We start from the raw sequence: 27500 nt of genomic DNA on the forward strand, positions 1-27500 counted from the left end.
TGGTGTTGGTGGGCAAGTCTTATGTCTGTGCGAGAGAGACATGAAAAAAGATAGGAAAAAAAGAAAAGACAAACACTTTCACCTTCCCCCAGAAGGGTTGTTGAGAGTGCAGACTCACAGCAGGGGCTTTGTCTACAAGTATCCCCTCACTTTATAGGATGGCTCTGCTTTCATTGGGACTGAGAGGAGAGGAGAGGAGAGGAGAGGAGAGGAGAGGAGAGGAGAGGAGAGGAGAGGAGAGGACAGATGAGGAGAGGAGAGGGGAGGAGAGGAGAGGGAAGGAGAGGGGAGGAGAGGGAAGGGGAGGAGAGGAGAGGAGAGGAGAGGAGAGAAGATAAGTGAAGTGAAGTGAAGTGAGGAGGAGAGCAGGTGGATCAGCTCTCTACTGTAGACTAGACGCCAGACTGGTGCTGCTGTCGGGCACTTTTGTTCCAAAACAACACAGACAACGCGAGCCATCAAGGGTGGCTAAAAGGGAGACAATGACCCTAGGATGTTACTGTGTGGAGTAGTGCCCTGGAATGCATCAGGGCACAGACAACATGCTTGACAATGCTAGATATCAAACATGAATGTGGATACAACATGAGTGAACTCAATGACCTCTTCTTCAGTGTTCATGTTGTGATAGATGTGCATTCGGTATTGGTTAGAATCAGTGGTTAGAATGCCTTAGGTGTTGCCATAGCAAAGAGGAGAATGGAGGAGGTGAATGAGGAGGACGAGGAGGAGGAATGGGAGGAAGGAGGATGCTGAAGAATAGATTATACACATCCTGTCTTTCCTTGTTCAGGATGCAATCAAAACGGTCTTATCCCCCCCTGAGGTCTGGTCACACAAGGACGAAACGCATCACCGTGGAAGGAAGTCAAATTAAAGGGAAGAGTCAGAGTGTAGGAAATTGTGTTGTGTTCAGTGATTTGAAAAAAAAGAAACATAGCTGGAAAGTTTCGAATGAGATTGATAAGGTCAGTACACCCATATTTTTGAACAAATAGCTCCAAGTGTAAATGGATGGTGAGCAAACAAAGCGGGAAATTAAGAAATAAATTGGCACCCAAATAAACAAAATAACTGGCAAATGAAATAATGAGTTCATTAAATATAATAAATCATTGTGAACATTGTTATAGTTACCATGCTGCAAACTGCAGGGAAACATAGATAAAAGAACTGATAACTTAAAGAGTACTGGGAACTTGAAACAAGACATGTGGTTTATTGAGTAGCCCTTTGGTGCTGATAAGATCTCCTGCGAGCCAACTCACAGTGTGCTGAAAAACTACATCATAGCATTACAGAATCGCAATACCATTACAGAGAGTCTTAAGTAGCAGGCTAACGACTTGGTCATTACCATTTTGGTACCAACAAAGCTTGTAAGAGAGGCTCTGCATGAAATCATACTGTGTTCCTGAACATCAAAGACCTAATTATTATACCTACCTGACCAAAGAGCTGGACTCTTTAGAATCGATTGGGTTTGCCAATGGTTTGGAGCAAATTAATTTACAGTACTACCTGAATGAGATCAGTTAGGGAGAAGCAGCCTTTTGAAATACCCCATGTCCTTGATCAAGTACTTTTGACATGGAAGTCACTGAGAGTTCTCTACTCTACTCCAAGTTCATGCTGGGGTTTGTTTACAGAAATGGCCCAATTTGGCCCATGCTCTCTCTTTCTCTCTCTCTCTCTCTCTCTCTCTCTCTCTCTCTCTCTCTCTCTCTCTCTCTCTCTCTCTCTCTCTCTCTCTCTCTCTCTCTCTCTCTCTGTCTCTCTCTCTCTCTCTCTCTCTCCCTTTTTTTCTTCTTTCTCTCTTTCTTTCTTTCTTTCTTTCTTTCTTTCTTTCTTTCTTTCTTTCTTTCTTTCTTTCTTTCTGTCTTGCTTTCTTTCTTTCTGTCTTGCTTTCTTTCTGTCTTGCTGCCATGACTTGAGCCAACTGGCAACAACAGCAGCATCATTTCGTCATGTAATATATTTAATTCCCAGCAGTAATATATTGTATGTTTTGTGTTGTGTTCAAAGATTTCCAGTACTTGTTTTCCTGTATTTGCTTCTTACTGATGGTTAGAGTTGATCTTTGGTGGTTTAGTTCAGCTAGTTCAATTAGTTGAATGATTAGTTCAGTTTTTTTCCTCCCTGTCCTTGACCAATCGTGTGTGTGTGTGTATGTATGTGTGTGTGTGTGTGTGTGTGTGTGTGTGTGTGTGTGTGTGTGTGTGTGTGTGTGTGTGTGTGTGTGTGTGTGTGTGTGTGTGTGTGTGTGTGTGTGTGTGTGTGTGTGCGTGTGCGCGTGCGCGCGTCTTAAACTGTTTAACAATAGGTGAGGCATGTTTCTCCCTGTGCCAGAGGACTGAGAGAGAGCTTATTTGTGGGCATGCTCTTTATCTGGGTCAGGACTCACACAAAAACAGAAGCACTACCAAGACATTATGGTGAATATGAGGGCTTATTATGTCCTCAATGTGAGTGCGTGTGCGTGTGTGCGTGTGTGCGTGTGTGTGTGCGTGCGTGCGTGCGTGCGTGCGTGCGTGCGTGCGTGTGTGTGTGTGTGTGTGTGTGTGTGTGTGTGTGCATTTGTGTGCGTGTGGTGTCCTTTTTACCCAAAGTCTTTGTACCCGACTTACACAAGCAGCACAATAACAGTGCTAAGACTACCGCCCTGCCTCCCCTCCGCACCACGCTACCTCTCTCCTGTCCAAGTATACAGTATTGTGCCTCTCATCCCTTGCTCTCCCCAGCATTGCCCTCCTCCTCTCTCTCCTTCCCCCTGCTTTCCCTTTCACCCAAGCCAAATTAGTCAATCACTGTTCATTGCACGTGTGAGAATGTGTGTTGGAAAACACCATTCAGAATCCATTTCTAGCGTTCACCTAATGGTAAAATAGGTTGTGGATGGACACAGGGATACGTATAGCGAGAAGGATGCTTAACCTACCTGGTTCTGAATTTATGCTAAGCACTGGCTACTATGGTTGATGATTTAAACTGGCGGATTTACATTAAGTGGTTCTACCCACTCATTTATAAAAAGTACACAATTTAAAGCCCTAATGAATACTTGAAAAAATAACTCAATACTGAAAAAATAAAACTCAACCTTTTAAGGTGTTAATTACACGTACTCCTGGATAGCTATTAGAGGAGAGCGTAGTGAGGAGAATGGTCTTAACTGGAGTGGGTACGATTGGTATCGAGATTACGTCTCCCCTCAAGCTGCTGTCCAGTTCATTACCCTCTTCATTAAATGGGCCCTTTTAGATTAAGCGTCCACTGAATGAGCAATTATCGAGTGTTAATGAGATTATCTTCGTTTGCAAAGTGTGATAAAACGTGCAACAAGAAACACTTTTTTAGCTGCATTTAGCTGTAAAGCTCATTGAGCTTTGAATCTGACTTTGGCTATTGGGCAGCTGATACTACATACAGTACAAGCAACATGATGTAGTAATTGCATTTCAAAGCCTCTATATTTCATTTCATGTATTTCAGAAGGAGCTTCACAGCTTTAGATCTCCACATTCTCACCAGTGTAGTGATTTGTAGTCCATAGGAAGGTCATAATTACTGCAAAGGGGATGCTGCTTTTCTTATTTAGCTGTGGGAAATGCAACCTTATCTATGCACTCCTGACTATAGGCCTACCTGAATCCCTGAAGACACCAATCAGTTACTGCATGGGTTCCCAACCTTTTCCATCTCGGGGCCCACTTGAAATATTCACAAATGTTCGGGGCCCATCTCTCGGGACCCAATAACACTGCATAAACAATACAACTTACAGTAAATAAATAGTCAACTGCAACAGACACGCACACAAACATTATTTAGATTTTTAGAAAATTATTTCAAGGCCCACAATACCTATAGGCCCCACCAGTGGTCCCCGGACCCACAGTTTGAGAATCACTGATTCTCTGTATTAGGTTTTGGATGTTGCATGAAGAACTGACTGAAGCGAGGTTCAAGCAAAGTTCCAGTTTCAAAGTCTCACAGTTTCACTGTCTCACCGCGACCAACCAGCCAGCAGCTGAGCATGTTTACTGGCCCGCTCTTCCATCTGTAAAATAAACCGTAAAATACGGAGCAGAGGGCTGAGGGGAACAGCAGAATCCATAAAAGAAAGAGGGGTGAAGCAGACATGACCCGTAAAGGCTGGGCCTTCTTACCTTACAGGGGACTAATTGAAATAACCGCATAATCAGAAGGTCCAACACAACTAGGGGGTTGCAAAGTGCGTCAGCAATCCCGCGTGGACGTATGCGTAACAAGCTTTAACAGGGCGCCGTGACACGCACACTGACATACACAGACATATTGTTTACACATGCACACACACAGTCTTGCACACTCACACTCGCACGCTCACGCATGCACGCACACACGCACACACGCACACACGCACACACGCACACACGCACACACGCACACACGCACACACAGTTGAGAGTCGGCCTTCTCATTAACTTTCAACCTGCTTTAATCAAGAAAAGCAGTAGCGTGTGGTTTGACATGGTAGCATGGCAGTTACCCCATGGCACTCAACCCGCACACACACACATGCACACACCATCACATACACAAGCAACACACACACGCGCGCGCACGCACACACACACACACACACACACACACACACACACACACACACACACACACACACACACACACACACACACACACACACACACACACACACACACACACACACACACACACACACACACACAGGAAGTGCTGCCCTTCACTTAACTTTTTTAATGATTTTGGCAGACGGCCTTCGGTTGTCACAGCCTCTCCCGTCCCCAGTGACATCATGTGTAGTGGCAGGATAGGCCACGTTGGTGAACAGCTGGCTGACGAGGCAGGCCACCATAGAGGCCAGTGATGTCAGGCCTAATGGTAGCGTATGGCTCAGCCATCATGCTGCCATCGTGTTAAAGAGAGAAAGTCAAAATAGCACATTCTGAGCAGGTACACATGTGAATGGACTAAAACAGGGCTGTGTACTCACATCGGTACATGACAGAGTTGCAGAGTGCTTTCAACTCCGACAATTTATTTAGGAAATAAGCATAGTAGCAGGCGGATTCCAACAATCGATTCTAACAATGGATTTCAACAAGCGGACTTGACAAACTGTAGACCCGAATCGCAATCAACAGTCGACGTCGACAGACATCGCTGCCGGTGTGTGCTGTTGGAAATGGAAATTGATAGAGTCGCATGTTGGCAGAGCAGTGCTCCTCACTTTCGGCAGAAATGGTGTGTGGTGGGCTTTAGGCTCTATGTGAAATGTTTATTTCTTTGCTACATAGTGCATGATGTAGGCGAGAAAAACAAATGCAGCTCAGGCACCAGCACACTAAACAGTAACAAATGAGGAGAGCCTTTACTTGCTTCGTGAAGGTTGGGAGAGATGATCCTAGTCAACACAGGCACAATAGACGTGATCGTGACAGATGAGTTGGTACCAGGAGCAATATCATGGGGAGCGTGTTGACTTTTGGACCGCCGTGTTTCCATAGCCATTTTAGAACAGCCTCACCACACTCCCTATGAAGTCCCATTGTACTTGATATTTGGCTGCTGTTGCACAGTGAGAATAGGCCTACCGTGAGTGGAGCTTCTTTTCCTACACTTTCTCTTATGTCTCTTTCTTTTTGCTCAGACTCGGGTGGTTGTAAACATTATTGAATTTGCTCTGCTTAATCAGCAGATGGTACTTATCTTGGGGTGTAGGGGGAGAAAAAAGTAGAATTTCCTCCTGCACTCTCACTCAAACAAACCCCACCTGGCCTCTTCCCTGGGAAAACCCTAAAGTAAATGAAAAAACACACACACGCACACGGTTGAACTTGTCATGTTTCCCTCTTATTGGTTCATCACAGACTCCTTCCCAAAATGTAAATACTAACAGAATGTCTGGTTAATTACTGTACTAAATGTGTGGACGCCATGCCAACAGGCTACTTCCCAGTCTCTAGTGAGTCCAATCCACATATGCTTTGACACCTTCCTTGTTTTGTAGTCTGCTGGGTGGAAGCTGTTGCCAGGCGACTGTAACAAATGGATGACTTGGTAGGCCCTGAGAGCCTAACCACCTCCATCAAGACCTGACTGTAGCTTAGTTTCCCCTCACCACTGCCAGATGTTTCCCTCAACTTTTACTTCCAACAGAGAGTAAGAGGACTATGGGCTCCTGGAGAATAGTAACAATTAATTGGGTAAACTTGTGGTCGTAGAGGTCCCAGTGGTTATTCCCCTTTGGTGTGTTTGGCTAAGTAGAGTAGGCTATTAGTTCGGAGATGAAGGGTGCACAGGTCAACCGGGCATGAGACATGGTGGAATAGATTAAACAAAAAAAGCAAAAAAAAACAAACGCTGGCCAGCTACATGGTAGTGCTGGGCTGGCTAGCTTTATTATGTGGCCTTCGAGGGGTTAGAGGGATTTTAATTTGAAGCACCAAAAATAAACTGCATCTGACCTCACCTCCTCTCTCTGGTCGCTGTTGTTTAAAAAGTTCTGGATGGCTTCATCCACACGCTAGGCAGCTTTACTCTACTAGCCTTTTTATTCTCCCTCCCTCCCCTCTCGACCACAGGTTTATGTTAGCATGGCTTAGCGGTAGCCGCGAGCCCCTCACTTAGCGGCTAAGTGCAGAGCAGTCTAGCATCGTTTCCAAACGGAGGAACGCAGCTGCCTGACTTTGAGGTGGTGACTCAAGCCAAGCAGATGTTGTGTAGACCCAACGCAAATAAATAAATCATCATTCACCCAGGCACTGACAGCTCACGCCTCATAATTCAATTTCTGCTTTCTCCATCCTGCACACAAATATACACCCATACCAAAAAAAAATAAAAGGTCGTCCTTTCCAATGGTACTGTATGGTTACGGTCGATGACTGCCAGAGGTTTCCAATAACGTTCTGAGTGATTTCCTGCCGGAACCGTTTTGGGCCAATATAAAATAGTTTCCAACTTCTGTCGGGATACCCTGCTTCAAACGCATGATACAATGGGGGTTTTTTTGTCATTAGAAGTCATATGCACATTGGAATTTAGAACGTTTATCATATTACATGTTTACATTTTTCAGTCAAAATTCACTAAGTGGTTCAATATGTTGTTACTAGAAAAATGGCCCATGCACATTCTCATGACATAACGGGAGTGAAGATGATCTTCTCAACAGCTGTTGGAATGGTATCTAGATTCTAGAATGTGGAAATGGAGGATTCAGCAACAGAGCTTGGTGTTTTGTGCCTTCTTCCGACACTTGAAGGACATAGGCATACAATGCAATCAAGACATACCTATATTTGACAATTATTATTAATACAGTTACTGTACTGTATTTTTCCATGTATCATATAGGCCCAAGTAAATACTGTATTGTATATTAACTGTATTTACTGTATCGTATTGTATATTTACTTGTTATATGTGCTGTATAATGTAACTATATAAATAACTGTAATATGCACCTTATAGCTGCCATAACATAAGTTCAAAGAGGAAGAAGTGGGTTTTTTTATGTAGGTTACACCCCCAAAAGGGAAGATGTTCTGGCCTTGGCACATAAACCATGTCAGGGAGCCTTCCTCCTATCTCAGTCATAACTTCATGTGAACGGGTTGTAGGACACACTATCTTCTGTGCTGTCATCAAATTTTAACTCACGGTGCCAGGAGGTCCCAAGAACATTATGCTGACCTGAGATAAAGTCAAGTTTTCAGAGGCCTTTTTTGGAAGTTTTTGAAAGCCATGCTCTGTTTTTTCATAAGCTGAGGAATTGTGTTGTGGAAGGACTGTATATTTTACTAATAAAGGGTCCACTAACCTGCCATGGACATCATGTCCATAGAGATAGTATATGCATGTGCAGAATCCTTTGGAATGAAGACAGGCAGAGGAGAAATTGCTCTTGAAGAAATATGGCTTATGAAAAGCTAACAACAGAGTATATTCATCTTAGCGTGTTATCATAATCAAGGACTTACTGACAACAAGACCGTTTTTATAACCTAGGTTAGGGTTAGGGTTATGGATCTGAAATGCTGACGGTCTCTCTTCATCTACCACTCTCTGATTTATTGCCCCCCTCCTCCTCCTCCTCCTCCTCTTCCTCCTCCTCCTCCTCCTTCTTCTTCTTCTTCTTCTTCTTCTTCTTCTTCTTCTTCTTCTTCTTCTTCTTCTTCTTCTTCTTCTTCTTCTTCTTCTTCTTCTTCTTCTTCTTCTTCTTCTTCTTCTTCTTCTTCTCTCTCTCTGCCCCCTGTCCTTTCTCTCATCCTTATCTATCTATCTATCTATCTATCTATCTATCTATCTATCTATCTATCTATCTATCTATCTATCTATCTATCTATCTATCTATCTATCTATCTATCTATCTATCTATCTCCCTGTCTCCTATCTCTCCTCTGTTTCTCTTCTATCCCTCCCTACCCCTATCCCTACTCCAGCATGTGACAGTACCCACTGGGGCCCGCACTGCAGTAACCGGTGCCAGTGCAAGAACGGGGCGCTCTGCAACCCCATCACGGGCGCCTGCATCTGCCCGCCCGGGTACCGCGGCTGGCGCTGCGAGGAGGAGTGCGAGGCGGGCACCTACGGCGGCGCGTGTCAGCAGAAGTGCCTCTGCCAGAACGGCGCCCGGTGCCACCACATCACCGGCGAGTGCACGTGCTCGCCGGGCTACACCGGCGCTTTGTAAGTATACAACACCACATACGTAGTACATGTACCTTGCTGCACAGATTTCGAAAGCAAAAGTAAAAAATCAAAGAAACAAAGTTTAATTCCAACACAGGTAATTTATCCGAGTAACCAGTAGATCTGTGTACTTGTGTGTTATGATCAGCTGACTGTGCTGGTTGGACCAAGTTTGTGTTCTTGTTAGATTTTTAGTGTTATTCGCGTGCGTTGTGTGCGCATGTGCATGCTTGCATGTGTGTGGGCGTGTATGCGTGCGTGTGTGTATGTGCACGTAGGTGGAGCAGTGTGTGTGTGTGTGTATGAATACTTCATGTCCCCTGTCCATGTCTCCTCTCCTAGCTGTGAGGACCTGTGCCCGCCTGGTAAGCATGGGCAGCAGTGTGAGGAGCGCTGTCCCTGCCAGAACGGAGGAGTGTGTCACCACGTCACCGGGGAGTGCTCCTGTCCTGCCGGATGGATGGTAGGAAACCAACGCACACATATGCCTGATGAAGATCCAGTGTGATCGAAACGTTGCATTTTAAATAATAAAGTTTATTTTTGGAGCTCATCGGCAGTGTGCAGACCTACCTTTTTCAACTATCTGATTTTTTTGTCTGGCAACTGCAACAAGTGTTTTTGGATGTGCGCACCCTACCCAAAACTAGGAAACCAACGCACACATATAAACACAGACATACAGTTTTACAGTAACACAAACACATAGCATACATATGTATAGTACATTTTAAACACATAAGCATACATATAGTACATTACTTTCATTCCTTCCTTCCTTCTATTCTCAACTCAACTCTACTCAACTCTACTCTACTGTACTCTTCTGTACTACTACATACGTGCATAGTATTCATGTACTTATTGTGTGTGTGTGTGTGTGTGTGTGTGTGTGTGTGTGTGTGTGTGTGTGTGTGTGTGTGTGTGTGTGTGTGTGTGTGTGTGTGTGTGTGTGTGTGTGTGTGTGTGTGTGTGTGTGTGTGTGTGTGTGTGTGTGTGTGTGTGTGTGTGTGTGTTGTGTAGGGGATGGTGTGTGGTCAGCCCTGTCCCGCCGGCCGCTTTGGCAGGAACTGCAGTCAGGAGTGCCAGTGCCATAATGGGGCCACATGCGACTCGGCCAGTGGCCAATGCTTCTGCAGCCCAGGCTACATCGGAGAGAGGTAGGCACAGGCACGCACACACATGTACACATACACACGCACACGCACACGCACACGCGCACATGCACGCACACAAACGGACACACACACGCACACGCATTCATGCACACACACACACACACACACACATACACAGACACACGCATGCACACTCACAGGTGTGCGTGCACACACACACACACGCTCACAGGTACACACTCACACACACACACACACACACACACACACACACACACACACACACACACACACACACACACACACACACACACACACACACATGCATGCACACTCACTGGTGAGACACACACGCACACACACACACACACGCACGCGCGCACCCACACACACACGCATGCATACACACACGCACACAGTACACACACACACACACACACACACACACACACACACACACACACACACACACACATGCATGCACACTCACTGGTGTGCATGTGCACACACACACGCTCAGAGGTGTACACACACACGTGCACAGAGACACACAGACACACACGCACGCGAGCGCTCACACACACACACACACACACACACACACACACACACACACACACACACACACACACACACACACACACACACACACACACACACACACACACACACACACACACACACACACACACACACACACACACACACACACACCTTGGCAGCTGGCCATTGCCAACCTGAGCCACCCGCCTCTAATATCTTCTCCATTTGTTTTTATTGTAATTCAATTCCAGTCATAATTTATCAATGTGTAACCCATAAACCTGGCAACCTGAGTACATGTGAGTACATGCTTCATTATCACAAGGCCTGTGTCCCGAGAGCTTTGAATATGCCATATAAATAACGCAACACTACTGTATTTATTACAGTAAGCTGAATATAGCTGCCAGGTACAGTGTATCTGTGAGCTTCACAAATGACAATTGAAGCTTTGTGTTTATTTGCAGATGTATTGTAAAAAACAAGTTTGTGCCAGTGCATTCATGTGTGGGTATGAACCATTGTATCTACTTACTTTCATTTAATCACATTTAAAAATGTCTTTTTTATTTTATTTGTTATATTACACTGTTTAACACCTGGCAGAACACCAAGAGCAATTTACAATTGCACAACCGCAGCAGTGTATTCGTGGGTGGTCATGGACAATAGTTTGCTTCAGTCCTTTATTCATTTCATTATGTATACATTTTTTTTTCATTTTCATTTGTTATTACTGTACGTTGTCTTACATTTGGCAAACACCAAAAGCAATTCACAAGTGAACAGCAACAACAGTCAAGCAACGAACAATGATCAAGCTGCCGTCTCAGTTACTGTTTTGGGTCAGTCGGACTGCAGCCAATCAATGCTCAACACGGCACGGATAGATTGCTTTGATTGGACAGATTGGTAATTATCAGGGTCAGTGATCAACGCAACGATTGGCCTCAGAGTGTGAGGTCAGTGGCCTACTTTAGCACGGCACGTGGACAATATGGAGAGGGGAGTGTGTGTGTGTGTGTGTGTGTGTGTGTGTGTGTGTGTGTGTGTGTGTGTGTGTGTGTGTGTGTGTGTGTGTGTGTGTGTGTGTGTGTGTGTGTGTGTGTGTGTGTGTGTGTGTGTGTGTGTGTGTGTGTGTGTGTGTGCACACGTGCCAACCACAAAAAACGCAGCAATAAGGTCAACATAACAGGGAGCCCACCAGAAGGCAATCAAACCAGCATGCAAACTGTTCGCAATTTATGACACCACAGGATTACAATTGAATGGGTTCACTCACAAACAAACACACACACACACACACACACACACACACACACACACACACACACACACACACACACACACACACACACACACACACACACACACACACACACACACACACACACACACACACACACACACACACACACACACACTTGTGTGCATACAAGGGCACACTCACCTAAGTGAGTTTCAGTAGGCTGTAGCAATATCTAGCCTATGCATTAATCCGGCCCAGGTTGAATAGATTTTGTTTTTAAGGATTTCTGAATAAATATAACCTTGACCCAATTGTTACGTAGGTAGGTTACTATAACTAAAAACAAAAATCTTCATTCAATGCTTCTTGTTTAAACTTTCCTACCCGTCTCCACGACAACCAAACCTCGACTGCCCACTCCACTCACCATCAGACTCCCCTCCCCCCGCCCCTTCGGCCGTCACCCAACCTCTGTGCAGTCACCCCCATTTTTTTTTTGTCACTGGTCGTTGTAGAGCCCTGTGGCTTTTGGTCCGCTTCTCAGTCCTGTCATTTGTCCTGCTGGGTCGACAGGGTCGGGCCAGAAACCTAGTGACACAGTAAACACAGGCAGGAGTCCAGGACCCATGCCGGTGCCCAAACTAAAACGGCACTGTTATTGTCTGCAGCTCATACAAACCTCTATACCACACCACACTACACTACACTGGCACCGTCAGGGGCGGATTATGGCGCTCCATGGGCCCCTGGGCCAGACAACAAGAAAGCGCAATCCCCCTATTCCATTGCGAGTTTTCAAAGGATTTGGGGGTCTAATCAAGATGTTAGAGGGACCCTGTTGTTGGGGGTTTCTTCCCTGAGAAAATGTGAAAATATAGACACAAATATAGACCAATTAATTAAGTGGGTTTTTTTGTATTGTGGAGGTGTGGGCTTCAGGGCCCCCTTGGCTCTTGGGCCCCTGGCCCTGTGCCCTATAGCCCATTCAGGAAACAGTCCTTGTCCACACTGCCACACCCATTCCATCCACCTCTCTCCATCTCTCCTCGTTTAACAGCATCCTCTCCTGTCCTCTTTCCACTTCTCTTCACTACTCTCTTTACCTCTCTTCTGTTCTACTGCTCCCCTCCTCCTCAATACCGCTCTCTCCCTTCCTCCTTCCACTTCTCTTCAACTCCAACTCTCTCTCGCTCTTTCCTCCACCTCTCCTCCTCCTCCTCACCACTGTTCTCTCACTTCCCCTTCTCTACAACTCCAACACTTCAGCTCTTTTTTCCACCTCACCTCTCCTCCACTTCTTCCCTCCACCTAAAGTTCCCTCCACCCTGTGTTTTTCTAGAAAGTTTTTTCTAGTGTCATAATGTAGTAGAGGGTACACCTCAGTAAACTGAGCTCATACCCTCCTCTTTAAAGGGACACTGTGCAGGAAATGGTCAAAAAATGTACTGCAACTATGCTGCTCATTGAAACTGGGCTGCCTATTGCCAAATTTGATCTTTACATGAAAGTTTACTAAGTAATAAACAAATATTTTCAAGTATGGTCCAAGTACAGTCAATTTTGCAGCTAAAAATGGCTATTTTTGGAAATTCAAAATGGCGGACCATGGAGAAGATCCCCCTTTTCATGTATGAAAAGTGCAACTTTTCCAGTCATAATGAATACTTAGAATTTGATGCTGGTGGTGGTAAGTATTCATGAAAAAGGTAACATTAGTGAATGGGCAGCATGAATTCTGGAAATAAACAACTAAAAATCTCACACAGTGTCCCTTTAAAACCTCTCACAGAGTTTATCCACCTTGTGAGAGTCTTTCCACCCATCCACAGAATACGACATTCTAGAATTCTCATTCTCATTCTCAAAACAAAACAAAATAATTGATGTTGTATATACTTACTAAAGTAGTCACTTGGGCCCACTGACATCTCTTAACGTAAAAATGTCACTAGTCACATGCACCCTCCCCTGCCGGGCCATCCCATCCGCCAGTGGGCAATCTGGGCATGGGCGTGGGTTTGGGTGTGTTTGTGTGTGTGGATGGATGGATGGATGGATAAGTGGGCGTGTGTGAGCACTGCGGTCAGATGTGTATTTACACTCACTTCCTTTCAGCTCCTGGAAAGAGGGAGAAATAGCGAGAGAGAGAGAGAGAGAGAGAGAGAGAGAGAGAGAGAGAGAGAGAGAGAGAGAGAGAGAGAGAGAGAGAGAGAGAGAGAGAGAGAGAGAGACTGACACTGACACCTCCTACCACCCCAATAGCCTCAAGTCCCAGTTTAAACCTCTACTGATCAGTCAGTGGGTAAAGGCGTTTTTTGTTTATTGATATTTATTTTTATTTTCCCTTGACTCATTCTGACTCAGTCTGAATGTACCGAACGCATGACTCTGCTGACCTGTAGGTGTTTTGGGCACGGCATTTTGGGGTTTGGAAAAAAAGCAAAACCACTGTATGACTCAGAGATTTTATATAAAGACCCATTGAGTCTGTGTACATATACGCAAATACTGTACATGACATTTAGGTTTTTTTTCACTCTGCAATACGTATATATTACACATTTCCTGAAGGTTCTGAATGAAGCAGAAGTGTTGCTGGGCAGAGTACATTTGCTTCTGTGTGGCTAAGATGCAGTGGCATATATCAACTCCACAATTTACACACTTGTCACTGGTTGACCTCTTGCTCTTCCTATCTGAACATTCTTGCACTCTTTTCTCCCACACTGCTGGTTCGCACGCGTTCACACACACACACACACACACACACACACACACACACACACACACACACACACACACACACACACACACACACACACACACACACACACACACACACACACACACACACACACACACACACACACACTTGAGTGAGGAACACCCACACACACAGGCACATACAGAGAGAGAGAGAGAGAGAGAGAGAGAGAGAGAGGGAGAGAGAGAGAGAGAGAGAGAGAGAGACAAAGACAGAGACAGAGACAGAGAGAGAAACTCAGAAAGTGAATGAGAGGGAGTGTTGCCTTGAAAACAGCTGTGCTACTTGTGGCTCTGGGAAGAGGAAGGAAGCGAGCTGACTCCTGTGTGTGTGTGTGTGTGTGTGTGTGTGTGTGTGTGTGTGTGTGTGTGTGTGTGTGTGTGTGTGTGTGTGTGTGTGTGGGTGTGTGTGTGTGTGTGTGTGTGTGTGTGTGTGTGTGTTTGTTTGTTTACCCACATGCAGAGGCAGTGAGATGGCAAGAGAGCCACCTCTCTCTCTCTCTCTCTCTCTCTCTCTCTCTCTCTCTCTCTCTCTCTCTCTCTCTCTCTCTCTCTCTCTCTGGAATCATGGAGGCTGTCCAGACCTCATTGAGGGATGAGTTGTAGTTGTGTAGTTAGTGGTTGCGACGGCACAGCACCCCCGTCGGGAAGCAGGAAGATGGGAGATGGGAAGGCAGCAGCCTCCTCCAGACAACCTCAACCACCTCTGGGACTGTTGCCTTTAACCCATTCAGACCGTAGGCTACCGTACCTCTATTAGTGTTTCTCAACGGGGGCTCTACCGACCCCCAGGGGGCGTTGGGGAACCCTAATGGGGCATTAGGATACAGCTGAGAAGGTGTGGTGCTTAGTTGACATTGGCGGGGCATTAGTTCATTTTATTTTTTTAATACTAAGAGGGGCATTGGCAGGCTTGTGATGAGGTCAATGGGGTGTTTATTCAAAAGATGTTGAGAACCACTGCTCTATTGTTGTTACCAAAATCGTATCACCAAGTTGTAGCCCCTTAATGCACGCAATTACCCTGGAAATCTGTGATAGTCACTGAAAAACTTTTACTACCATAGTACTACGCCACTATGACAGTGCACAGAGCCTTTGGCAAGACATTAAGACTTGGTCGTTTTGTTAACATCAAAATTTATAGTAGGGGGCGTGTCTCACATGGTTAATCTGTTATTTAAGTCTATTGGCATTGTCGTAGCAGTCTTTTGAGGAAAAAGGGTGTTGGATCGCCAGCGATCCCATCTGCACTAAAAGGCCATTAACACATAATGGTACAAATACATAGTTCCTGCAGGGATTCAGATCATTTCACAACCAAGTCAGTCTAGCCAAGCTTGTCTTGATTCAAGTCTGATGAAGACGCTCACTTGGTCGAAAGGAAAAAAAAGCTAAATGGGGGCAAGTGGGCGGAAATTCAACTTCATTTTAACAGTTGTCTGGCCCTTTTGTTCTGCACTTGCGTCTTGGATGTGTGCACCACTACCATATTTGGCAAGTAAGCGAGCTCCAATCACGGGTGCACATGTAGCCTATTGGTGTGTAAGCCATCCTTCAGGCTTTAGCTAGCAGCACATATTACGAGGTCACTAGTAAATTTTGCATCGACTGAAGATTCACTCAAATGGGAAATCTTTGCAAAACCAGTTTTGAAAAAAACATCTGTTCATCTATCCAGAATTGTTCAAGACTGCTTCTGAAGGCTAGAGAACAACTTGGTGATAGTATATTACGTAACACTTTTTCTCACATTGAGCTCAACACTCTGAACTGGACAGAAATGGTTGTGTTCACAGCTTTCTTTAGCTTAGCATAGCAACTCTGCATCTCTGCACTTCCTGCCAAGTACATGGAGCATGTTTGTTGTTGCCCCAAGTGAGCGATGCCAGCGAATGTTTTCCATATTATACTTTTCGTCACCTCGCCACCTGCAAAAACTGCACCCCCACACACAGATACACACACACTCACACAGCCACGCGCACACACACACACACACACGCGCACGCACCCAAGCACGCACCCACGCATGCACGCACACACACACACACACACACACACACACACACACACACACACACACACACACACACACACACACACACACACACACACACACACACACACACACACACACACACACACACACACACACACACACACACACACACACCACCACCCTACTACCCCCAGGCTCTGCGTGTCCTGGCGTCCATGCCCGTCCGTATCCTCCGTGCCACCTGTGCCAGGTCCCTGTGAAGACGGATGGGCTGTGTAATGGGAAAAGCGTCATGGTGGATTTCCACAGACTCTCTCTCACTACGACCTTGCCAGAGGGGCAGTGGCGGAACAATTTGCACATTGGGCCCCAGGGCAAAGCACTGATAGGGCCCAACCATAGGGCCTGCCAAGGTAAGATAGGGCCCCCACTTTCAATACGGGAGGGCCCTGGGCCACTGGGGCAAATGCCCAGCCCGCTGCCACCCCCCAACCTTCGCTTCTACACAGGGGGGTTGCACCATTTTTTTGTTAACAATCTGTTCCCGAAGCAGAGCAGAGCAAAAACAAATGATGTATTTCCACTTCGCTCTGCAGCAATGGCCAAACTTCCCTCGCTGCAGATGTGGTGAGAGATTGCAAAGATTCAATTTCGGACGTAATTGAATATCTGTGTGTGGGGGGCACTGGAAGTCCTGTGTCTGACTCGTCTTGTGGGTTGTGGTTTTGGTAAAAGAAAAAAGAAATAATGAAATTCAGATATAGTATGGATGTGTGCTAATTTTTCAGACTTCATTATTCAGGGTTTGTACGGCCATGGAAAACCTGGAAAAGTTATGGGATGTGACTTATGTAAGTTCCAAACAGTCAACGGTGTCAGGTGGTATGCAAATCATAATCAGCTTACTGCACTCTGTTCCATCTGGGAAAAGCTTTAAGAGGGAAAAAAGCATCACTAAAACACTACGGCATTACAAAAAATATTTTAATTCCATACTGTACATACTAACTTCACGTTACCTTACAACTTGGTAATAATATTTGCGTTCAGTGGCATTTAACTGTGACGTGTGCTTATGTCGACAAATATTGGAGGCATGAGGACATTACACCAACGAGCGAGAAGTGTTCAAGAGACAGGTTAAAAACACACACAGCACGTGATGCACTAGAGCAGAGGTGTGCAAACTCAGGCCCGGGGACCACATGTGGCCCTCTAAACCATTGCATGTGGCCCACAGAGTCTTTACAAGACAGGCAACTTTTAAATACTTTGTACAAAGTAATGCTCACGCAACACTCTTAAAATGACAACCCAAGTTAGGGGTATTGTAGGTTATACAGTAGGTGACTGTACTGTACAATTCCATACAATCTGGGCCTTCAACCAATATTCTTAATCCAATGTGGCCATAATTATTGCCCACCACTGCACTAGAGATACAATTTCTGAGAGAGAGAAGACTAGGCCTCTAATAACAAATAAGAACCAGGCCACTTCCCTCAACTCATGACATGTGATTTGTTTTCTTTTTAATCATGATTTTATTTCATTTTATTTTGGCAAAATACTTGCAGTGATTTGATCTGAGCCATGTTGTTGTTGTATGGGAAATTTGCAATATAAATCAAATTACAGAAGAAGCATGCCAAAGAGTGATACATGCCGTATTCAATTATAGTTTCACAAAATGAAGTGAACTCAGAGCAACAGCTGCACACAATTGTGATTGAGAACAGAAACCATAGCACCATAGTGCTTAAACCGACTCTGTGCTTCAAGTGTCACCTTAAAACACATTTTATGACCTGGTGCATACGATGCAGCATGGATATGTTGTTGGGTTGTCTTTATTGTTCATTTTATGTTGATCTTCCAAGTGGCTAGCTGTTGTTTTCAAAGTGCTTGGAAAGCAACCATGACTTGATTGGAATTGACTATGATGATGACAGCTCAAGTCAGCATATGCATTCGTTTGCATAATAGGAGAAGAAAAGCTAGAGTTTCTAGAAAGTAATTCCTGGAAAGCAGAGTAAGGGATCCCACAGTATACATTTTCCTCACAGCTTTGTTAGTCAGTCAGTGAAGATAATAGTGTCCAGGAGGGCCACATTGGGCCACGTCTACAGTAGAAATAAGAGCAAGGGACACCTCATGTATATAAATTCTTCTCCCAGTTTTGTGGGTCAGTAAGTCAGTTCATAAAAGAGGTGACATGTGAGATATAGTGTCCAAGGCTAGTGTTGGCTTATGTATACTCCACGGTAGAAAGATGCCGTGTTATTTCAACACGTATAGAGTATTTCAACATCTTCTGGAGTGTACAGTATTTGGTCCCAGAGTACTCTCTATGAAGTATTAAATGAACACTGTATTTTTTTTTTACTGTGTATGCGCCTGAAAAAAGCCATTTCTAGAAAGCAGGGCAAGGAAGCATTTTTGCTTATAAATTGTCCCAGTTCTGTGAGTCACTAAGTCACACAGCCAGTCAGTCAGTCAGTCCAGTCATTCAGGCAGTCATTGCCTCGGTGTCTCAGCGCCACTGGGTCATAGCTGTGGGGCCCGGTACGGGTACTGGGGGCCTAGTAATTACCAGTATCAGGGAGCCACCGCGCACCATATACTTAGGCCAGCCCGTGAAGCGACAGGAATAGCAGCCTGAGTGCATTTATATGAGTTAATAAGGGCCTTGGTGGAGGGAGACGCACGTCACTGCAGTGCAGCAGCAGCACCGGGGCCTGAAATTGGGGACCTTATTTTCATGCCACACCACTCCTCCTACTCCTCCTCCTCCTCCTCCTACTCCTCCTCCACTCTTTCCTCCTCCTCTTCCTCCTCCTCCACTCTTTCCTCCTCCTCTTCCTCCTCCTCCACTCTTTCCTCCTCCTCCTCCTCATCCTCCTCCTCCTCCTCCTCCTCCTCATTCGCCTTCACCTCTTTCACTGCCTCCTCCTCCTCACTCCTTTTTATTCTCCCTCCCCTGTTTCCCTAACTGGGTACCTTGCTGCCATGCCACGCCATGCCATGCCAAGCCACCTCCTCCTCCTCCCCCTTTCTCCCCTCCTCCTTCTCTCCCTCATCATTCGCCTTTCACTCTTTCACCGCTGCCTCTTACTTTGCTTCCACCTCCCTTCTTTCTCCTCCCCCTCCTCCTCCTCCTCCTCCTCCTCCTCCTCCTCCTCCTCCTCCTCCCCCTCCTCCTCCGCTTTCACCCTTTCCTCCTGCTCCACCTCTTCTTCATCCCTCCTCCTCCTCCTCCTCCTTCCTTTTCTCCTTCCCTTCCTGAAGACCTTGCTGCCCTGGGGTGTGTTTCTCTAAACCAAAGTTGCTTACTACATTAGCTACTTTGTTGCTTTCAATGCATTTTCCCATTGGCAACTACCGAAGTTGCTAACAGGCTAACAACTTCCCTTTTGAGAAACTCACCCCTGGTTTGCCAGGCCTCCTCCACCTCCACCTCCACCTCCACCTCCACCTCCTCATTCGCCTTCACCCCTTTCATCACATCCACCTCCCTTCTTTCTCCTCCTCCGCCACTTTCACCCTTTCCTCCTGCTCCACCTCTTCTTCATCCCTCCTCCTCCTCCTTCCTTCCTTTTCTCCTTCCCTTCCTGAAGACCTTGCTGCCCAGGCCACCACCACCTCCACCTCCACCTCCTCCTCATTCGCCTTCACCCCTTTCATCACATCCTCTTCCCTTCTTTTCAATCCTCCTCCTCCTCTGTTTTCCTACCTGGGTACCTTGCTGCCATGCCACGCCAAGCCACCTCCTCCTTCACCTCCACCAGTGTTGTCTGATCAAATCCTGCCCAAAAGGTTCTCAAAAAATGCCAAAATGTGCTAAATTCCGTCCAATTTCAGCAAATTACATTGACTACTATGGGCCCAAAATGGCAGAAAAAAACGCCAAATGGCCCATTTTCCCCGGTTTTACCCGCAGACGGCCATCTGAAGTAGCCCAATCGGGCGGGTAACCGCCCAATCTGGCAACACTGACCTCCACCTTCCTCCTATACCGCCGGCCACCCCCTCCTCCGCCCTCCTCGCTGCTGGTCATACCACTTCACCATACTCAATACTCAGCCTCGTCTTTCTCTCCCTCTTACTCCTCCCATCCTCCCCTTCCTCCTCATTCGCTTTCACCACCTCCTCCTCCTCCTCTTCATTCCTCCTCCTCTTTTCCCTCCTCCTCTGCTTCCCCTCCCCAAGACCTTACTGTCTGCTATGTCACACCTCAATATATACCGCCCTTTTCCGCCTCCTCCTCCTCCTCATCCCCTCTTCCTCCCTCCTCCTTTTCCCTGCAGACATCTTCATCCTACCATTTCCATATCCACCACCTCGCCACTGCAGGCTGCCCCACTATCACTGACGTTCAAATCTCTTCAAGACTTGGTCTGACCAAGAGCATAACAATTAACATTTCCCAAACGGCATGGTTGACCTGTCTCCTTTGGTTTACTTATGGTTGTTTGCTTCCCGACAAAGTGAAAGGAGTTCCCGTATTTTCGGGAACTCAGAAAGTACTTGCATTGCTCTTGACCTGACTAGTTGCAACGCCGAAGGTGTTGCGTCACTAGGAGGGCGGGGCCTGGTTACTGCCCCCCCAGCACCTTACTAAGATCAAGATGGGGACACCGCTGCCTTCTCCCCCACCTCCTCGGGCTCCACCTCTTCCATCCTCCTCCCACTCCTCTTCTTCCTCCTCCTCCTCTACCTTCTACTATATCTCCTCCTTCTCCACCCCTTCTATCCTCCTCTTCCTCTTCCTCCTTCTCCTCCTCCTCCTCCTCCTCCTTCTCTACCTTCTCTAATACCTCCATGTACTCCACCTCTTCCATCCTCCTCTTCCATCCTCCTCTTCCATCCATCCTCCTCGTCCTCCTCCTCCTTCTCTATCTTCTCCTCTACCTCCACGTACTCCACCTCTTCCATCCTCCTCTTCCATCCTCCTCTTCCATCCTCCTCCTCGTCCTCCTCCTCCTTCTCTATCTTCTCCTCTACCTCCACATACTCCACCTCTTCCATCCTCCTCTTCCATCCTCCTCCTCATCGTCCTCCTCCTCCTTCTCTATCTTCTCCTCTACCTCCACGTACTCCACCACTTCCATCCTCCTCCTCCTCCTCCTCCTTCTCTATCTTCTCCTCTACCTCCACATACTCCACCTCTTCCATCCTCCTCTTCCATCCTCCACTTCCATCCTCCTCCTCATCGTCCTCCTCCTCCTTCTCTACCTTCTCCTCTACCTTCACGTGCTCCAACTCTTCCATATTCATCTTCCTCCTCCTCTTTCTCCTCCACTTTTGCCGCTTGTACAGCCATAGATACAGTAGCAAGATGCAGTAAAGATAGAGTGGGCATGCACTTGTACTCCCTGACACTTGATATACAGTACTTGACGATGGCAACAGAGACTGCAGGGTTGCGGAAGAATGACGTGACCTCTCGTGCAAAACTTTTCACACCCGCGACCATCCCTCCCCTCAGAGGAACCAGGAACTTTTAGTGTGTGTGTGTGTGTGTGTGTGTGTGTGTGTGTGTGTGTGTGTGTGTGTGTGTGTGTGTGTGTGTGTGTGTGTGTGTGTGTGTGTGTGTGTGTGTGTGTGTGCGCGCGTGCGTGCGTGCGCGCGCATGTGTTTGCATGCCCACTGTTTCCATGGTCATCCCCATCTCCTCAGAGGACCTTGTGAATGTGTGTATGTATGTGTGTGTGCGTGTGTGTATCTTGCGTTAGTTGGGTGTGTGGGTGTTTGTGTGTGCGTGCCATCCCTTCCCTGTTTTCCCGTAACATTACAGCTGCTAGTGGTTTGAAAGGGAAGAGAAAAAAAGAAATTCAAGGCAAAAAAGACCAGAGGAGAAGAGAGAGGAAAAAACAAGCTTTGGGAAAAGCCTTCTGACAGAAGCCATCTGCTGGAGCAGTGCACGACTCTAATCAGGGTTGCCAGATGTGACTAATCCTAATAAATACTCAAAAACCAACTGCTCTGAATGCCACCCAATTTAGACTGAATTCTATTGATTTGTATGGCCATGAAAAATCCACCGTATACAATGTTTTCACCCGCAGGTGATCGTCCTAAGCAGCCCATTTGGGCGGAAAACCATCCAAACTGGCAACCTTGGCTCCGAAAGCTGTGTCTCCCTCAGATGGGGTTTCAAATGTTAAATGAACCAAGCAAGCAGCCTGATCGTGCGGGAGTGGCTAACTTAGAGAGAGAGAGAGAGAGAGAGAGAGAGAGAGAGAGAGAGAGAGAGAGAGAGAGAGAGAGAGAGAGAGAGAGAGAGAGAGAGAGAGAGAGAGAGAGAGAGAGAGAGAAGGAGAAATGGGGAGATACTGAGTAGACCAGTAAGGAACTGGTAAGAAAAGAAAGAAAGACAGAGAGAGAGATAGGGAGTAAGGCAGGACGAGAAATAGAAAGAGACATAGGAAAGGTGCCTTGTAAACCTATAGGATGTGATTTTCCCCTTGTGATAGACCCACTGAATTTATATATTTTTCAAAAACCTGAAATAATGAGAGAGGGGGAAATAAGAGGTGGAAGAGGGAAAGGGAATGAGTGATAGCGAGAAATATGTCCATCAGCCAGTAAGCCCTGTCACATCCATCCCTTCTGTCTTAGCTCTTTGGGAGCGTAAGCGATATGACTGTGGAACTTACAGTAAGAGGACGTTTTTTTTTTTTGTCAGGGTTTGCACATAACTTACACATAACACATACGTTTCTGTCCTTCCTTTCGCCATGCTGTTTTTCTTACACATATCTGGTTGCATGGGGCATGTATAACTGTATAATATGCATTCCATTTTCTCTCTCCACCATTTCCCAGACGTCCTCTCTCTCTGCTATTCTTAGGAATGCCCAGAATACAACTCTGGCTGCTTGTGTGGCTCTTCAAACAGGCCACTTGCCACAGTAAAATGTGTTTTATATGCTGTTGCACCAACTATTGTTGCTGATTTAACACTCGCAAAACAACTCCTCACGGGCCTCCCTTGTGCAAGCTCTCACATTGTTTTCCGATGCACTGATACACTCTCCCTATGTTTTGTTACCTAAGTGTGAAAAGTTGTACGTTGTTATTCATTGTCAGTGCTATGCTATTTCTAAAGACCCCCCTCGTAAATACACATAAACGTTTACTGCTAACACAATACGCTGGAACGTGGCGCAGAGGCATTAAATCAGGAAACCTGGCGGACGAGTGTGAAAAATTCATCAGAGATTCCTCAGCATCCTTTTATGCTGTGTCTGGCCAAGGCAAGTGAATAGAGTAGCGTTACAATAGAATCAAATCAGAGCAGTTAAGTTTAAGCATTCTTTTTGGAGCTTGAAAAATTTGGTGAGCGCCAAAAAAGAAGAACAGTCACGTTACAGTATGGTCACCAGAGTAGGTATTCAAAATGGCGGAAATTGAGAAGATCCCACTTTTCATATATGAAAAGTGCAATTTCTCATAATGAAAACTAGAATATTCATGAAAAAGGTAACATTTCTGAATTGGCAGCTTGAATTCTGGAAAGAAATGGCTAAAAATAATATTCACAGTGTACCTTGAAACTTCCCTTTTTTTGATAACATAACTTGGATGAATGAGAATCTTCACCGACATAATAGAGTAGGATCGGATAGAATAGAATAGAATAGAATAGAATAGAATAGAATAGGAAAGGAAAGAATAGAATAGAATAGGAAAGAATAGAATAGGATAGAATAGAATACGTAAGCAAGCTCCTCCCATACTTATCTGTCAAACAACAGAAGGTTTGAGTCAGCGGTGCTGATTTGCCCTTTTACCCCCCCCCCCCCCAACCCCCCCGTCTCCCTCCACATTTACCCCAGGGGCTAATCTGCTGAGGCATTTCACCACCCTCTCATGATGCCATCTGCAAACAGTCGCGCCCACAGTCGCCAGGAGATTACATGCTACGTCCCCAAGAGCCCCCCTCCTTTGAAGAGCCCTCATCAACCCGAGGTTGTTTTGAATGCGCTCTGCGTTCGGTTTCTTGTTGTTTGGACAAAATGTAGCACTGACCCCTATTTTGTGTTTTTTTCCCCTCTCATGTCACCAAAAGGGCCATTTTCTCTCTGGCTTCTTTGATATCTGTGTAATTGGATTGCTCACCTTGCTGCGACCTGTATTTTAAGGGGAGCTAATGCCTGGCTTAGTTTAGAGTAGAACTTTTGGACGGTTATCATTTGGAGGGAGCTTGATTTATTTTCCCCGAAAGTGCGGTCAGATGGGCTACGATAATAAGAAACCCTCCGTGTGTCTTTATCTTTTCTCTCACTTTGTACCTCATAAAGTTGCAGAGTAATTGATAGGGTGCCTGGAGTGTCGTCTTGTCGGTAGAGAAGCTGACACTTAAGGAGAGTACCGTATTTCTGGAAGTTTCCTCAGAAAACAGCCCATTTCTCACGTATCAGTCTATTTCTCATACTCTGCCTCCAGCTTGTTACACTTTACCCTTTAGACACTTTCCTATCAGTTTACTTTTTCATTTCACTTCTCTATAGCTGGCGTTGCCAACAGTCCTAATGGTTTGTTTTTCTGTCATAAGCTGTGCTGGTTTATTTTAATGAAGGTATGGTATTTATATCTGTATTGTCCATTTGTCTAACCACACTTCAGTATGACGCTGCTGGTCTTGTTTATCACCATGTCCATCAAGCTGTTTGACAGAGTTGTTTTATCCAGTACACTGTGCTGGAGACCGACTCTGTGCCAGCAGTCTCTGACAGCTCTGGGCTCTGTCAATACAATACAATACAACACCGGCGGCCTCTCTGTCTTCCCATTATTGCTGTGGCTGGGCCTGCGGCTGTCAGAATGTGTGATTTGTGTGCTCTCAATCTGTCTCGCAAATGATGGTAGTCCCATTTCAATATTTTTTTTTTTCATTTTAAATATTTTAATACTTAGCGGGTAGTCACTGTAGCTGCTTTTTCATAATATTTTGATGTATGTTCCTCTCCTTTTGTAATAGCGTAATTGCGGGTGGTCCAGACAAACAACATTTTGGTCTTCGCTTCCAGCTGCTTTGACTGACACTGTCTCAGTTGGTAGCTGGTGCTTGATTTTGGCACCGGCAGGCACAGCAGTGAGCGTGCTCTGAGAGTCACTCTCCACCGATCGCCTTCACTTTTTTTCTCTCTCCTCTCCTCCCCTCCTCAACCCCACCATCCCACTACAACAGGGGTTCCCAACCTTTTCCATCGTGGGGCCCACTCTAAATGTTCAATTACTGCACTACTCCAATCCTAGCCCCCGATGCAACATACGACCCCAAACTCCTCCCTTTCTTCCTCTCTTCTTCCATCTCCCTCTTTCAATACTTTCAGTACGTACTGTAGCTTATTTGTGACTATCTCCAAAATGTGAGGTTCAAACAGTAGCCTCCTTGTTGAAGGTGGAAGTCCTAAAGATCCAATGCACATTGATTTTAGTGATTTTAAGGTATTTTCTTCAAAGTCTTTCTTCGATTTTCAGTAAACGCACATCGTCTAAGGTGCGTACGCTGGACAATTAGACTCAACTTGAAAAGAATGGTCGTCACACACTCGGAACTTCATGCAGTTACATTTAATGAGACCAACGTTTCAGCTTACGCCTTCATCAGGGTCATCTTGAATTGAATGTAACTGCATGAAGTTCCGAGTGTGCGACGTTCTTTTCAAGGTATTTTCTTCAAACAAAAAGCTGTCTCCTTTTCCTTCTTTTTTTGATTTAAGTTCAAGTTTTATTAACACTAGTATGTTTTACTGTGTACGTACTGTAGGTGCCAGGAGCAGTGCCCGGTTGGTACGTACAACGTTAAGTACCTTTCCCTCATTACATGTTTCTAAATCTACAAACCCCTCTTCTCACCCTCCCCCAGGTGCCAGGAGCAGTGCCCGGTTGGCACGTACAGCATAAAGTGCCCCTTCTTCATTGTACATTTCTAAATCTACAAACGTCTCTCCTCCCCCTCCCCCAGGTGCCAGGAGCAGTGCCCGGTTGGCACGTACAGCATAAAGTGCCCCTTCTTCATTGTACATTTCTAAATCTACAAACGTCTCTCCTCCCCCTCCCCCAGGTGCCAGGAGCAGTGCCCGGTTGGCACGTACGGCATAAAGTGCCCCTTCTTCATTGTACATTTCTAAATCTACAACCCGCTCTTCTCACCCTCCCCCAGGTGCCAGGAGCAGTGCCCGGTTGGCACGTACGGCGTGGAGTGCCGCCAGACGTGCCGCTGCGGGAACAGTGCCAAGTGCTACCACATCAGTGGCGAGTGCCTGTGCGAGCCGGGCTACACGGGCGACCGCTGCGAGGTGCGCCTCTGCGTCGAGGGCGTCTACGGGCTCAAGTGCGACAGGAAGTGCCCCTGTCACCACGACAACACGCGCAGGTAAGACCACCACTCACTTCCTGTTAGCCCAACAGGTGGGGAAAACCAAACTAAATAAGATTGTAGTTAAGAATTGATAATATGAACTAAACAAGATTGTACTCTGTAGGTTATCCTCTTTTATTTAAAAAGTTTATTGCACCATGCCACAAATCGGACATCCAAAGATAGCAACTAAAACTTTCTTGAGTTTAAGAGTGCCTATGCTTTGAGCATACTCGTCACTTCTACTTTGTCTAGAGCTATGGGTCTGCTGCTGCTGATTGAGGTGAGGAGAATCATAGCAATAGTGTTACAGTGAGTGTTGCTGCTCTTCCAGGTGTCAGAGCAAAGGTGGCAGCCCAGTGAATTTACAGTTGGGTCGACACCAGTAAGAACTAGGAGTCTTGAATATAACTGGACGGTTTACATTCTTGGGATTTGAACCATACAGGTGAAGATTTGTTTAGGCAAGGAAAGTCGTTTTGGTTAGACTACCTGCATTGTGGCGTTCAGTTAAGGGATGATGTCTCTCTACGTACCATTCACTAAGTTGGACATCTGTCATGCACCCACCATACTCATTTGGGTGAAAGCACAGAGGAGAATCGTCATAGGTAGGGTGTCTTTTTTAATACAATTTGAATAGTGTTGTGTTAAACTATGGTAAGTGGCAAAGACTGAGCATGAACAGAAGTTGTTGGTCATTACTAGAGGCAATATCCACGAAAAATGGGACTT

At 45.9% G+C, this 27500-nt stretch overlaps 1 protein-coding gene across 2 annotated transcripts in view; it reads left to right on the forward strand.

Annotated features, from left to right (window-relative positions):
• The window catches only part of megf10 (multiple EGF-like-domains 10), a 142859-nt gene that overhangs the window by 62599 nt on the left and 52760 nt on the right, over nt 1-27500 (forward strand). For both annotated transcript variants that reach the window (XM_063210543.1, XM_063210544.1), the window contains exons 6-9: nt 8469-8715; nt 9061-9181; nt 9742-9878; nt 26568-26780. In XM_063210543.1, coding sequence (XP_063066613.1) covers nt 8469-8715; nt 9061-9181; nt 9742-9878; nt 26568-26780 — 718 coding nt within the window. The remainder of the gene's footprint in view (nt 1-8468; nt 8716-9060; nt 9182-9741; nt 9879-26567; nt 26781-27500) is intronic.

This window comes from Engraulis encrasicolus, chromosome 11, assembly GCF_034702125.1.
Source record: "Engraulis encrasicolus isolate BLACKSEA-1 chromosome 11, IST_EnEncr_1.0, whole genome shotgun sequence".
Lineage (NCBI taxonomy): Eukaryota > Metazoa > Chordata > Actinopteri > Clupeiformes > Engraulidae > Engraulis > Engraulis encrasicolus.